At 43.2% G+C, this 12935-nt stretch overlaps 1 protein-coding gene across 2 annotated transcripts in view; it reads left to right on the top strand.

The window, feature by feature from the left end:
• Positions 1–482: 482 nt before the first annotated feature.
• ACER3 (alkaline ceramidase 3) overlaps positions 483–12935 on the top strand; it is a 59060-nt gene continuing 46607 nt past the window's right edge. The window contains exon 1 of one of the 2 annotated variants that reach the window (XM_071557220.1): positions 483–672. In XM_071557220.1, the coding sequence (XP_071413321.1) occupies positions 570–672 (103 nt within the window). In that variant the 5' untranslated portion in view covers positions 483–569. Of the gene's footprint in view, positions 673–1874; positions 1946–12935 lie in introns of those variants that run through there. The other variant, XM_071557229.1, reaches the window with a different exon arrangement.

The following is a 12935-nucleotide window of genomic DNA, read 5'->3' as shown; positions in this document are numbered from 1 at the left end:
TGAGCAACCAGGTCTATGGAAGGTGTCCCTGCCCATGGCAGGGGGTTGGAACCAGATGGCCTTTAAAGTTCCTTCCGACCCAAACCATCCCACGGTTCTGTGAACCCGTGTTTTAACAACGTGATGCCCCGCTCGCCCTACAAGCCCTCCCTGTAGTCTACAATCAAAATCGGTGCGGAAAACTGAGTAAGGAAACCTCCACCGCCCGCAAACCGGCTCGAAAAGCGGCCGAGGAGGGCGCCGCGATGTTGCCTGGCCCGCCTCATCCCCGCAGAAGCATCCGGGGCGCCAAAGCCCTCCCGCCTCAGCCTCTCCCCACAGACATTCCCTAAATGCGTCTTTTTTCACCACAAAGCTCTTCCCCCGCGCCGGAGTTACCCCCGCCCGAGGGCGCAGATCGTCGCCATGGCGACCTGCGGCTCCTCCCGCTGCGGGGCGGGCCCAGAGCCGGCCCCGCCCCCGGCCCTTCCCTCCCGTCCCCTCCCGCCGCCGCTGCTGCGCTCCGGGCCCGGCGCCTCCTCCCTACGCTCCTTCCCTCGGCTCCGCTCGAGCTCGCAGCGGGCGCCGCGATGGCTCCGGCCGCCGATCGGGAGGGTTACTGGGGCTCGCCGACCTCCACTCTGGAGTGGTGCGAGGAGAACTACGCCGTGTCCTCCTACATCGCCGAGTTCTGTGAGTGGCCGCTCCGGCCCCGGCTCCTGCGCGGGGGCCGCGTCCCGCCGCAGCCCTCGGTGCCCGTGCCTCGCTCCGTGCCCCGCTCCGCAGCCCCCCGTGCCCTCGCCCCGCAGCCCCCCGTGCCCTCGCCCCGCAGCCCCCCGTGCCCTCGCCCCGCAGCCCCCCGTGCCCTCGCCCCGCAGCCCCCCATGCCCTCGCCCCGCAGCCCCTCGTACCCTCGCCCCGTGGCGGGGCAATCCCCCTCCTCCCTGCCCCGCACTCCTGTAGCGCAGCCAGCCCCGGTGGGTGGAAATGGGTGCTCCCTATCTCCTTCCCCCACAAATCCGTGTCGGAAGGAGGGGGCGGTGTAGCCCCCTCTGTCCCCAGCGTGTTGTTTGGGCCCCATCCCGAGCGTGTCCCTCCGGCCTGTGTCCGAAGGGATGGTGGGCAGGAGGAGGGGTGTGCGGGGGTGGCCGAGGTGGGGCCCGGGGGGGTAGTGTGGCACCACAGGGATGGGTGAGATGGGGGGGTTCACTGAAATCCTGCTTGGGATGCCATGCTGTGAAGAAGCCACACGGGTCCCCTTGATATGGGAGCATCTGCCCAGCCTGGATAGTTAAACCATGTGAAACTACTGAGGGAGTGAAAAGGTACCTTTATATGGAAGACACATCATGCAGGGGAGACACTCTGTCCAGACTGGTTTTGGTGGGGCCTGACCATTGTCAATCAAGTTGCTCTGTTGCAGGTGGTCGTCTTTTAGGATAGCTCAGAGCAGTGGCCATTGTTTTCACCTCAGAACTCAGTTACTCAGAAACAGTCAAGAATTTAGCTATATTAAAGCATGTTTTAGGGAAAGAAGAAGGTGCTTTGACTACAGGGTCATCCATCAGGTCCTTATGAAGGGAGTGTATTGTGACAGGTGGTAAAGGATTAAGACCTATGACACTGGGGTTTTGTTAAAAGATTAAATACTTTTTCATCCTGGGCAGTGACTTTAAAGGGCGTTGTAGTTATAATTATGTGCTGCCGCCTGACAGACGCCCTGTACTACAAAAAACTTTCACAGGTATAAGGTAGGCGGCTGCTTTTGAAGTGCTACGGCCTTGGGAATATAGTACTAAAGTGATCAGCCTCACCTACCCTGAAGTGCTTGGAGTGGGCAATCTGAGGAGGCCTTTTGCATAGCTGGGATGCTTCAGCAGCACTTTGAAGAACTTGGCATGCAGGAGGTGGAAGATTCTGGGTCTCCATGCCAGGCTGTTAGTCCTGGTTGCAAGTACTGACATGGGTGAGGAACTAAAATGAAGAGTTGTGAAAGAGGTTTCAGAGTGTGGGAATGGGAAGGCGAACAGGATCTGAAATGAACAACAGTAGCATAGACAGCATAGAAACTCAGAGGAAAAAGGAAGTTGGTGTGTAGATTTATGGCTGAGAAGAGTCAGGGTGGCTGAAAAGGGAACAAAATGAAATAGCCTTAAAATGGGACAAACTTAGAAGTTTTTAAATAGAATGAGACTTTTGCAGAGTGTGTATTTTTGTGTTTTCCTCATGGTAAAGCATAATTTATGAGATAATTTTCATAGGGAAGAGGAAGTTCTGTTGCTTCACCCATGTAAAAATAAATTTGACTAGCATGGAAATTTTTTGAATAATGCCTGCATTGTTGGTCTTGTGAACTGATACTTTTTGTCCACTTCTAGATTGTTCAGGAGCAGGAAGATGAGGACAAAATTAATAGTGGGAGGTGGAAAGGCTTGTGTTCCGCAAAAAAGGGAGTAATTATAGAAGGTCTGGTCCCTCCTTGCAGTGTTGGTATTTGGGACTGCAGTTTGTTGGTCTGTCACTTGCGCTAAAAAAACCGTGTATAAGAGCTGTGCTGTAAATTAAAGCATTTAAATGGCTAAGTTTAAAATGCAAAATAGTGAGTAAGCACTCTTTGGTTTAGGGTTAGTTTAACAGTAGCTAATTTCAGTAGAGATGTTGGGATGCTTTAGATTTTCTTCAGCAGTAATTCTCTTACCAGTGCTTTCAGGGTCTGAGGAATAATTGTTTGTCGGGGCTTTTTTTCTCCTTGCTGGTGGTTTTGTTTTGGTTTGGATTTTTTATGTCATGATGTGAACCTACTACATTTAAATCTTTGCCAGCTAAAGGTACTAACAATGTACCTTTCATAAAACAAATAGGAGTCTTGCCCAGCTTTCTCTGAAACATTTCATGTGAAACTGATTCCTTTGGAAGATCAGAGTTACCCTGAAATCTAGTTGCTTTCGCAGAAAAGTTGAGGCATTAGAGGTCTCTGTGGCCCAGTGGTCTTCTGTCAGCTACTGTGCCATTATGGCCTTCATATTCTATCCAAAAATTCAAATTCAGTGAATAAACAAACTGGAAAGTACAAAACCACATTTCCCGTGGGCTTGTATTATTTTTAAGTGCTACCTTACAGAAGAGTGAAACTCTGTTTCTGACTTTGTGCCACTCAGTTAAAGCTGATGGTATTTAAAAATTTTGCATTAGATGTTTGTTATAAATAATTTATAAGAAACTACTGGAGGCCCAAGGCTTAAGAATTCTGGCATGTCCAAACCAAACACAGTTTTCTACAGGTTGCAGGCTGAACAGGCAAACTGAAAGCCTGTTGTGCAAATTACATCTTTCTGCCATTTAGCGATTTGCTTTAATATGCTACATTTAGTACAAATTGCTACATTGTGTTCCAAAAGCCCACATGCAGTTCTTTGCCATTCCCTCTTTAAAGAATAAATGGTATAAATGATGGCAGTTAATCCTCGGTATGTAGTCAGAGATGTGGAAGTGAGGTAACATGATGTTGTAGCACTGTATGTTTGCATTCTCTTGATGTACCCCAAACATAATGACCTGTGTTCAAAAGTTCATTTTTTTAATAATGAAAAATACTTTTTCTTGCCTTCCTGAGTCGTACATAGCCAGTTCTCCTCCTCTCTGGAGGTGGGTGACTAACTGCTCTACAGCCTTCTGTAGAATATTAAACAAATTGAAATGGAAAACCAGTTGAAAAAATTGTTTTGTGAGCTTAACTGTACTAAGCCCTAAAATGACTCTCATATCCCTTACTGATCAAACCTATTGTTATGCAGTAATTCCTATTTCAGGTTTTCTCAGGACTTTTGGACTGACTGCTGTGTGCTAGAGGGCAAGTAGTAGAGATGCTATTTTCCTTTTATTTTCTTTTTTTTTTAAACGAATCCTTTCAAGGTCCCAGTGCTTGATTGCTGAATTACCCAAACTTCTGTACTCTAAATTAAGAAAAATAATAAAGGATAAACCCACCATCCTCCCACCCATGCAAACAGAATAAGGGCAAATGTAAGCTCTGTTCTTTAACACTTAGTGCTCAGATGTTACCATTTACTCCTTATTTAACAGAGCTGATCTTTCAGGTCAGTTTAGCCCACACAGCATTAAGGTTTGGGGGTCTGTTTTGATGTCAATGTCTATATGACACAAGCCTTATCCTTCTTGCATTCACTGTCATCCCTATAATAAGAGTTTGTCTTGTAGAATATGGTGAATGAATATAACTAATCTTCACAGATTTCCTTTGTTGAAAATATACAGAGTAGTATCAATGTAGGGCAAAGGAGCCCTGTGTGGTACATAAAGAGGTGCTGGATCGGGGCTGGAGAAGAGCAACAAGGCTGGTGAAGGGACTTGAGCACAACTCCTGTGGGGAGAGGCTGAGGGAGCTGGGGTTGTTTAGCCTGGAGAAGAGGAGGCTCAGAGGTGACCTCAGCACTGTCTAGAACTACCTGAAGGGAAGTTCTAGCCAGGTGGGGGTTGGTCTCTTCTCCCAGGCACTCAGCAATAGGACAAGGGGGCACGGGCTCAAGCTCTGCCAGGGGAAATTTAAGTTGGAGATCAGAAAAAAATTCTTTCCAGAGAGAGTAATCAGGCATTGGAATGGGCTGCCCAGAGAGGTGGTGAATTCCCCATCCCTGGATGTTTTTAAACTGAGATTGGCCGTGGCACTGAGTGCCATGATCTGGTAAAATGGACTGGAGTTGGACCAAGGGTTGGACTTGATGATCTCGGACGTCTTTTCCAACCCTATCGATTCTGTGATTCTATGACTCTAAGACTTATATTTATCAGTCAGGAGAATCATAGGGGCGAATTTGTTGTTATTAACAGAGTACTGTGTTTCAGTTTGGATCAAATTTGAATGATGTTTCCAACTATGGAAAATACTGCCTTGAACTATCATTGCCCATGGCTAGCATGCATCATCTACAGCATGACTGGTCTTGAGATAGTTTATCCTTATGCTGGCATTTGCAGCAGCAAGCATCTAGATTATTGCTTCAGGCTTCTCAAGGAGTTGGTGTAATCATTTCTTTCTTGGCTTCTGCTCCTGTCTCAGTAGGTTCTGATACCGCCATATAAGAAAAGATTATTTCTTTTTATTACTACCAGTTGAATCCACTGATTTTTGTTTACATTAGAGCTCTTGTAAGCAAATACTCATAACTGGGCTTTCTTTATAGGACTCTTTATTTAGAAACAAACCCACTTGAACCATGAGAATCTGTTTCTAGCTATTTTCAGCTGTTTCTTAGAAACTTCCAATTTTTGCTTCAGACAGATAAGAGATTGAGATGACTGTTACTTAGGTTGTTAGATGTGAGACATCATTATCTCACATCTTGGATGACATAGACTGCCATCCAAGCATTCTCTGCATTGTGAACTGTGATACAAAAAATACTGTTGTTTCCTTTTAGGCATTGCCCAAAAAAGACAGCTGCCAAAGATGCACAGGTCTCTGTTTAGCACTGGGATTGCTACTTTAGAATTTAACAACTTACACTTAGAATAATGTCATTAATATTGAATTTTTACTGCCACATATGGACTGTTACTTGTTCCTCTTGGGCAGCCTGCTGTATTTTGCTCTTTTTGCCAGATTCTTTGAAAAGCAGCCAGAGGCTGTTAGGCTAGGTAGTGCCCAAGTGAGTTTAAAAAAGTAAAATAAAGTCAACTGTCTGCCTTCAAGAGCTCTTCTTGTTTTTTCAGTAGTAAAATGACAGGTGAGGGAAGCATCATCAGGTTTAATTGTGTGTGATCAGCTCAACTGCCTGGCTGAGACTGAATGATTTAAAGATGGAATGACATGGATGAGTTCCACAGTGTGATTTAAGACAAGACAGTGTCACAGGCTCATAGACTTTAAGATGTAAAGGGATTCCAGTGTGTAAATTTAATGACCTAATTGGAGGAAGCCACATCACAAGTTTGCTCTGGATGTTTATCAGGCTTCTTGAGGGAGCTGCGTCAACTGGGGGGACAATGCAGGCAAAAAGGTAAAGGAAACATTAAACTAACTGATGATGAGTGTAAAGTCAAGTGGAGTGTACAGAACAGTGCTCAGTTGTGGGATGCATTTTAGGATGAACACTTCTACCTTGCTTTTTGTGCTGTGGACAAAAAGAAGTTGAAAGAGGAGTTCCTTCTTTCGAAGAATATGTGTGGCTCAGCTTCGCGAACGCAGATTTGGGCAGGGCTCTCCCCACGTGGGTGTGCCCTTCCAGCCTGTGCAGGGGATTTTTTAGGTGAGGCACAGCATGCGCAGAACTGGGCCCAGGCCAAGTGAGCTTGGACAGTGACAGTGAAGTCCTCAGGACTAGAACCTACAGCCCCTGGTATTCCCAGGAGGTCTCCCATCCAAGTACTGACCGGGCCTGACCCTGCTCAGCTTCAGAGAACTGACTGGATCGGGTGTCAGGGTGGCATTTAACTGTCTTTTTGAAGAATAATACAGGAGAACTAAAATCATAAGCCAGATGCATGGTCTCTGCTGTCATGCTTCCTTATTTCTTTAATGATTTTATGTATTTTTGAGTGAGTGGCAAATGCTGTTGCATTAATTTATTTCCTTTCCCAGGCTGTAAATATGTATACTTGACTTAAGCCTGAAGATAATCTTGTCTCACTGTTTTGATGTATTTTGCCACAACTAAGGATTTATGTACTATTTTTAATTCTTCCTTTTTTTTTTCTCTTTGGCACTTTCTAATCCATGATGCTACTCTACCTTTTGTCTCACAACAGCTTAATTTTCTGTTTTCCCAAGAGTTTTCATTGAAAGACTGGGTCAAAGGCCCTTGGCAAGTTGATTTCTCCAATGATAGTTCTCATTTAACCATCATATTATGGATAAGCTTAAAACTTGGTAGATGCTGTGCTAATTGCCCTCATGTGTGTTTGTCTACTAATACTTGTGCAGTTATTAAGTGACAATAAAATTCTTAAATATGGTTTAACAAACCATTTGATTACTCTATAATTAGTGCTTCATATTCAGCACGTGTACAGCTGGCAGTTGGACATCTGCCACTCCAAATGGTAACAGAACAGTGACATTTGTACAATATAATTTTTCTAGTATGCAAGCTAAGGCAGACAGGATTATGAACTGCACGATATGAATTTGCAGAAAATGTATTTATAGCTAGAATTAGGAAGGAAGATTAATGTAAAATAATGGTAAAGGAACATTACTGATTTTTAAATTACTTTAAATGAGCTTTTAGTCACAGATTAAAAACAACTCTTGTCATAATTGAAAGACAAAAATGTCTTTAGTTTGGGGTTGTGTCTTTGTGTGTGTGTGAAACTGCTACTTGTGTAATGCATTTTCCACATTTGCTGGAGCCTTTCACAGGTAGGGAAAGATGATTTTTTTTAAACAAAAGACAGATTCAATAATCACTGCAAAAATGTTCAAAGAAATTCTGGGAATTATCTCAGGAGTATATGGTCGTTTTATCTTGCAACACATACAAGTGCTTACACACTTAGGACTGTTTCTCTGACTGTCTTGAAATCATGGAAAGGTTCATGGTTCATAAAAGGGTAAGAAAATACAAAGTGTTCTTTTAATTCAAAATATGTATTGAAATGATGTTTATAATGGAAGATGGGAACCCACTTACAAGTGGTTATCAGGGAAAAGCTACCTACTTTAGATTGCTTTTTCTAGGTGTGGGGCCCTTTACACCTGCCTCATTAATTACAGACATTTTTTAGTCCATTAGCAGAGAAGCTGAGCTGCTGCTGAGTTAAAGGTACTTGGTTATTCTGTGGTTGTGGAAGTACTTCAGGGGGAAGGAAGGTGTCAGGAAGAATGAAACTTCTAGAGAAGGTTACAGCTCGAGGGGGGAAAAAAAAAGAAAAGGCAGAGCAGCACTTCTTTAGTGCTAGTCTTTTACCAACAATGATCTATTCCTATACAGGCAAGCTCTGGGTAGAGTCTCACAGATTTTGCTGGGCACTGTTGGATTTAAGGTTTCAGACACAGACCCTTTTGTGCACTTGAAAATGCAATTATAAGACACTTGGAGTTTTTGTGCTATCTCAAAAACCTGAAGTGTGTAACCACTTCTGTTTATAAAATTGAATTTCCTTGAGGAAATATGCTGCATGTGCACTGTGATCAGTGACTGAAAAACTGACGTTTGGAAGGGATCAGTGCAGTCAACATCTGCAGGATCATCATCTCCTTTACAGTCTGGTGCATCGTCCTCTGGCAGAGTATGTACTTCAGTGTAACAGTGGATGAAATACACCAAATATTGGTGAGTGATTTCGCCTGTAGCCGCTCAGAGCGGGAGAAGGCTCCCCCTGCGCTGATCCCGACCGAGTCCCCGAAGAGCTGCAGCTGCAAAGGAAGGATGTCCAGAGACCAGGATGTTCGGTGGCAGAAGCAGCAAACTTTATTGGAGTGCCTCATTTTTATGGACTCAGGCAGGGAAGGTTCTGGAATAAGGGGCGGTACCAAACGTCTCATTGGTCAAGGGACGTGCAAACGGAGGATCAAAAATGGACCAATGGGGTATGGGGTAGAACATCACAATAACCAATAAGAGAACGGGGATAACAACCAATCAGAAGAACAGGATAAGGACCAATAGGAATACAGACCTTGAACCAATAGGAAAAAGTGGCGGGAAAGGAACCCTAAGGAATTATAGAATCATAGAATAGAATCATAGAATTATTTGGGTTGGAAAAGATTTCTGAGATCATCAAGTCCAACCCTTGGTCCAACTCCAGTCCATTTTACCAGATCATGGCACTCAGTGCTATGGCCAATCTCACTTTAAAAACCTCCAGGGATGGGGAATCCACCCCCTCTCTTGGCAGCCCATTCCAATGCCTGATTACTCTCTCTGGAAAGAATTTTTTTCTGATCTCCAACTTAAATTTCCCCTGGGAGAGGTTGAGCCTGTGCCCCCATGTCCTATTGCTGAGTGCCTGGGAAAAAGAAACTTAGATAGGGAATAACTGTAGGGAAAAATACAATAGGGGATCCGTAACAGTTTTATTAGAGCTGTGTCATAACATAGAAAAATGACTTTTTCACTGATTATGTCCCTGGTATTCTCCCACGTCTGTGTGTCTGGAGTCTGGGAGGCAGAAATAGTCCTTCCTGCCAATTCCACTGCGAGACAGACACTTTGTGCCTCCCTCCCCCCAGCCTTACAAGTTTCCTCTTCAGTTCTTTGCTGTTCCAACAACTGGTGACTCAACCTGCCCTGCACGGTGCAGAGCTTTCCTGAAGGAAATTCCAAACTTTATTTCAAAATTGAGATGAGTCTCAAGCAGCGTGTCTGTTTCCCAGCTGTCTCCTGGAGCTTTATTTTCTTTTATTTGGTTTTGGGTTATTTCTTAATTCCTTGGGACTTGTTTTCCAAATCCTGTGTCCTTGAAGTGACCTGGAATAACATGTGTAGAATGAGTGATTTTTAAAGGCTCTGTTGCTGGCTTTGTGAGCAAGAGGGTATATTCCCTTGTAGCCTAGTCCAGGTAACATTGTCCTGATTCCCCTCCTTACCCAGAGGAACTGGAGAAGGGGACAAGAGTGTTGGCTGAAGGTTCAGGATGTTAGTTTGAGACTTGATTGTTAGGTTTGAGAAGGAAAGATTTGGACTTCTTCAGGCAGACAAGCAGAATTAGGATAAGACATGGTGTTAGGGGTTGAGCTGAACATCTGCCTCTACCTAAAGCACAAGATGAGTGAAGCCTGAACACTGTATACAAATCATACTAGCTGGGCCTCCTCCTTCATTTCTCCTTCACTTCAGCTTTCCTGTGAGTCCTGGGTGTATGGCACAAGACATCAGAGAATGCCAACTAGTAGGATTTCAAGGTATCAACTTGATGGTCATAAAACATGACCATAGAAGCTCTGATTTATATAGTTCTTTGTTGAGCTCATTCTTTGCAGTGGAAGTTCAAGATGCCACTACCCTGTAGGCTGGATATTTTTTTTTACTAATTGCTCATTCCAGTTAAATAAGGATTTTCATTTGGACAAGAGCCAATGTCTAGGAATCAGATGCAGTACTACCTCAAAGCAGTCTTGTAGAGCACTGAGCATTAAAATGAGTCTGAACATTGTCAGACTTGGGACAGAGTATTTCTGTATTAGTTCTGTCATTTGTGCATCAGGTTTTCACCATCTTCCCTGGTCAACACTACTATTTGTTTGTTCAGGCAAAGACCCGCTTCCCAACTGTAAAACACGCTATTTTGATCCCTTCTAATGGGTAGCTTAAACTAATAATGAGGAAACCCAGGGACAATGAAAAAAGTAAGATTACCTGCATGTCTTTGAGAAAGAGGATCTGCAGATCTGGCTTGCTCTGAAATCAAATGGGTCATCCACAACAGGGAGCTAAAATGACCAGTAGAACTGATTTTATATAATCACAGTGTATTTTTCCTCTGCAAGTACTTGCCCTTTCTTACACAGCAAACCTTATGTTGTGTGATTCTCATTACAGATTTGATTGCCCTTGGAAGGAGTTTCCAGTTCTCTGTCCTGCCAGACACTGCCAAGTCTGGTGCTGGCCCCAGACTGCAGCAGACAAGCTGCTTGGGGGGTTATGACACTCAGGAGGAGAGTTACAGGGTGTATTTCTACAGATATTCCTGCATTCCTCCCATAGGATACAGATTTAATTTTTTTAGGTTTTAAATATAATAGACTTAAGAAAAAAACCCACAAACATATAAACTCAGAGTTGCTCCAGGTAATACTTTGTTCATGAATGAAAACTGAAGTTTTGTGGGATTTTTTGGTGTTTTTTTTCCCAAGTCTTTTTCACAGTTGTGGAGATGACACAAATAAAAGAAAACCTACTGTATGCAATATGCTGACAGTGTGTTGGTAAACTGCCTGGAAAATCAGAGAATCAAAACTATTTGCTTTATTTTTTTCCATTTAGTAACAGATCTTTAGAAAGAAGTTTGGCAATGCATTTGTTTTCATAGCACCTGTACCTGCAGGTCTGGCTTCTGCAGATGGGTACAGTTTAGTACCATCTCCTTAAAGCTGCACTGGCAGTGGAAATTCGTGGTTTTCTTTACAAGTAGCAGAGTGAAAACCAGAGGATTGTTGCTGGTTTGTGTCACTTATGCCTCTTTTGAGCTGGTGAGTGCAGTGTCTCTAATAAGAATCAGTTCAATTGAATTGTTTCAGTGCCTTGGAAAGCAGCAGAGAAGTGCACTGTGGTAGTGAAATCATACAGCAGATGTTGTTTTCGTTCTCTTAAACAAACTGCTATGGCTTTGTGATCTGTGATATCACAGTTGCTTTTCACTCAGAAGTTTGGTGGCTGTTAAATCTTTCAAGGCCCAAGTTTTACATTCCTGTGAGGCTCCTCAGAATATATTCTTCAACACAGCATCTAACATCAGCACAGTGCTCAAATGTTGAAACTCGAGTCCATCACAGTTTCATTTTTTGTGCCCTTTTTTTTCATCTACTCTAGGCTATGGAGAAATATCTTAAAGCTATTTCCGTTTCTTAAATGCATTTCCCTCCAAGCTATTCTGTTCTTTTTCCTGCTTTTAAACTCCTCCATGCTGATTTTCACTTGGCTTTTGTGTTACTGGGTTTTTTCTATATTTGTCTCAAGTGTTTCCTCTGAAAGTTGTCCTTTACCAGTCTTTGGGGCACCATTTGTGCTGAGAACTTGGTTAATTTGTATATAGTTTTCAACTATTTTGTATCATTATTTGGTAAAACTGACATCTGCCCAAATTCTTGCCAACCACCTTATGAACTGTAAATTGTGCAAGTACTGTATTAAGTTATCACAAAAAGACAGTGTTCCAAACTTGAACCTTCAATGTGTTTTATATCTCTTCGTCTATTTGGTTTAGATTGTGAGATACTTAAGATACGGACTTTGATCTTACTGTCTTTGTACAGAAGATTCATTTTTCCCTCCAGATAAATGACTTTTGCCAAGTTTTGTGGGTGGATAGATGACTGCCAATTTTTTTCTTTTCATTTTTCAAGCAAGAACAAGAAACTTGTTTTGAAATTAGTTTGGACAGTGCTTAAAGAGTACAGTTGGAGTTAGAAGTTGTGGACTAGGAGCGACAATCTTTGAGTCTTGGGTTAGTGAATTAATTGGGTACTGCTGAAAGTTCTTGCCAGAGGTTGTTATGTTAACTGGAAAAAGTTTAAAGAAAAGAACTACCTATGTAAAAGAGATAAAGTTAGGTATTTAGGAGAGAAGAAGATGACTCCAAGACTCATTTCTGAGATCAGTTGCCTTTATCACATGTTCTATGTAGCCTTAGGATTTTTCTTTTTTTTTTTTTTTGTTGTTGTTGTGGGCTGCCTTAGTTACAGAAGGAATTTTTTAATAATACTGCTGATAAGAGGGGAAACATCTCCAATCAGTATTTCAGTGGTTGCTGTGTCTCTGAATCAGGCTGTGGTTTCTGACTAGCTTCTTTATCCCCATGTGTTCTTCTACATTTGTCATGTAGCATCTCACCTTTGATTTCCTACCATCCAAGTCGGGAAAAAGGCAAGAGAATGGAATTAGTCATTAGTAGGAGAGTTTTTAATGTTCTGGATACCCGGGCGAAATCCATACTGATAGCAAGAAAGGGAGGAATGCAGGAGGGTTTTGATTTTGAAAAAAGGATACTCAAGCTAAAGTGACAAATACCTGGGCAAGAGCACTGGCACACATTCAGCATGTTCATACATCCAGCTGGTGGCCGGTCATTAGTGGTGTTCCTCAGGGGTCAGTTTTGGGTCCAGTCCTGTTTAACATCTTTATTGATGATTTAGATGAGGGGATTGAGTCCATGAGCAGCAAATTTGCTGATGACACAAAGTTGGGAGGGAGTGTCGACCTGCTAGAAAGCAGGAGCGCTCTGCAGAGGACTCTGGATAGACTCAAGAGATGGGCTGATTCCAGTGGGATGAAGTT

The sequence above is a fragment of the Pithys albifrons genome, chromosome 1 (assembly GCF_047495875.1).
Source record: "Pithys albifrons albifrons isolate INPA30051 chromosome 1, PitAlb_v1, whole genome shotgun sequence".
NCBI lineage: Eukaryota > Metazoa > Chordata > Aves > Passeriformes > Thamnophilidae > Pithys > Pithys albifrons.
This window is presented reverse-complemented; position numbering and strand designations above follow the sequence as displayed.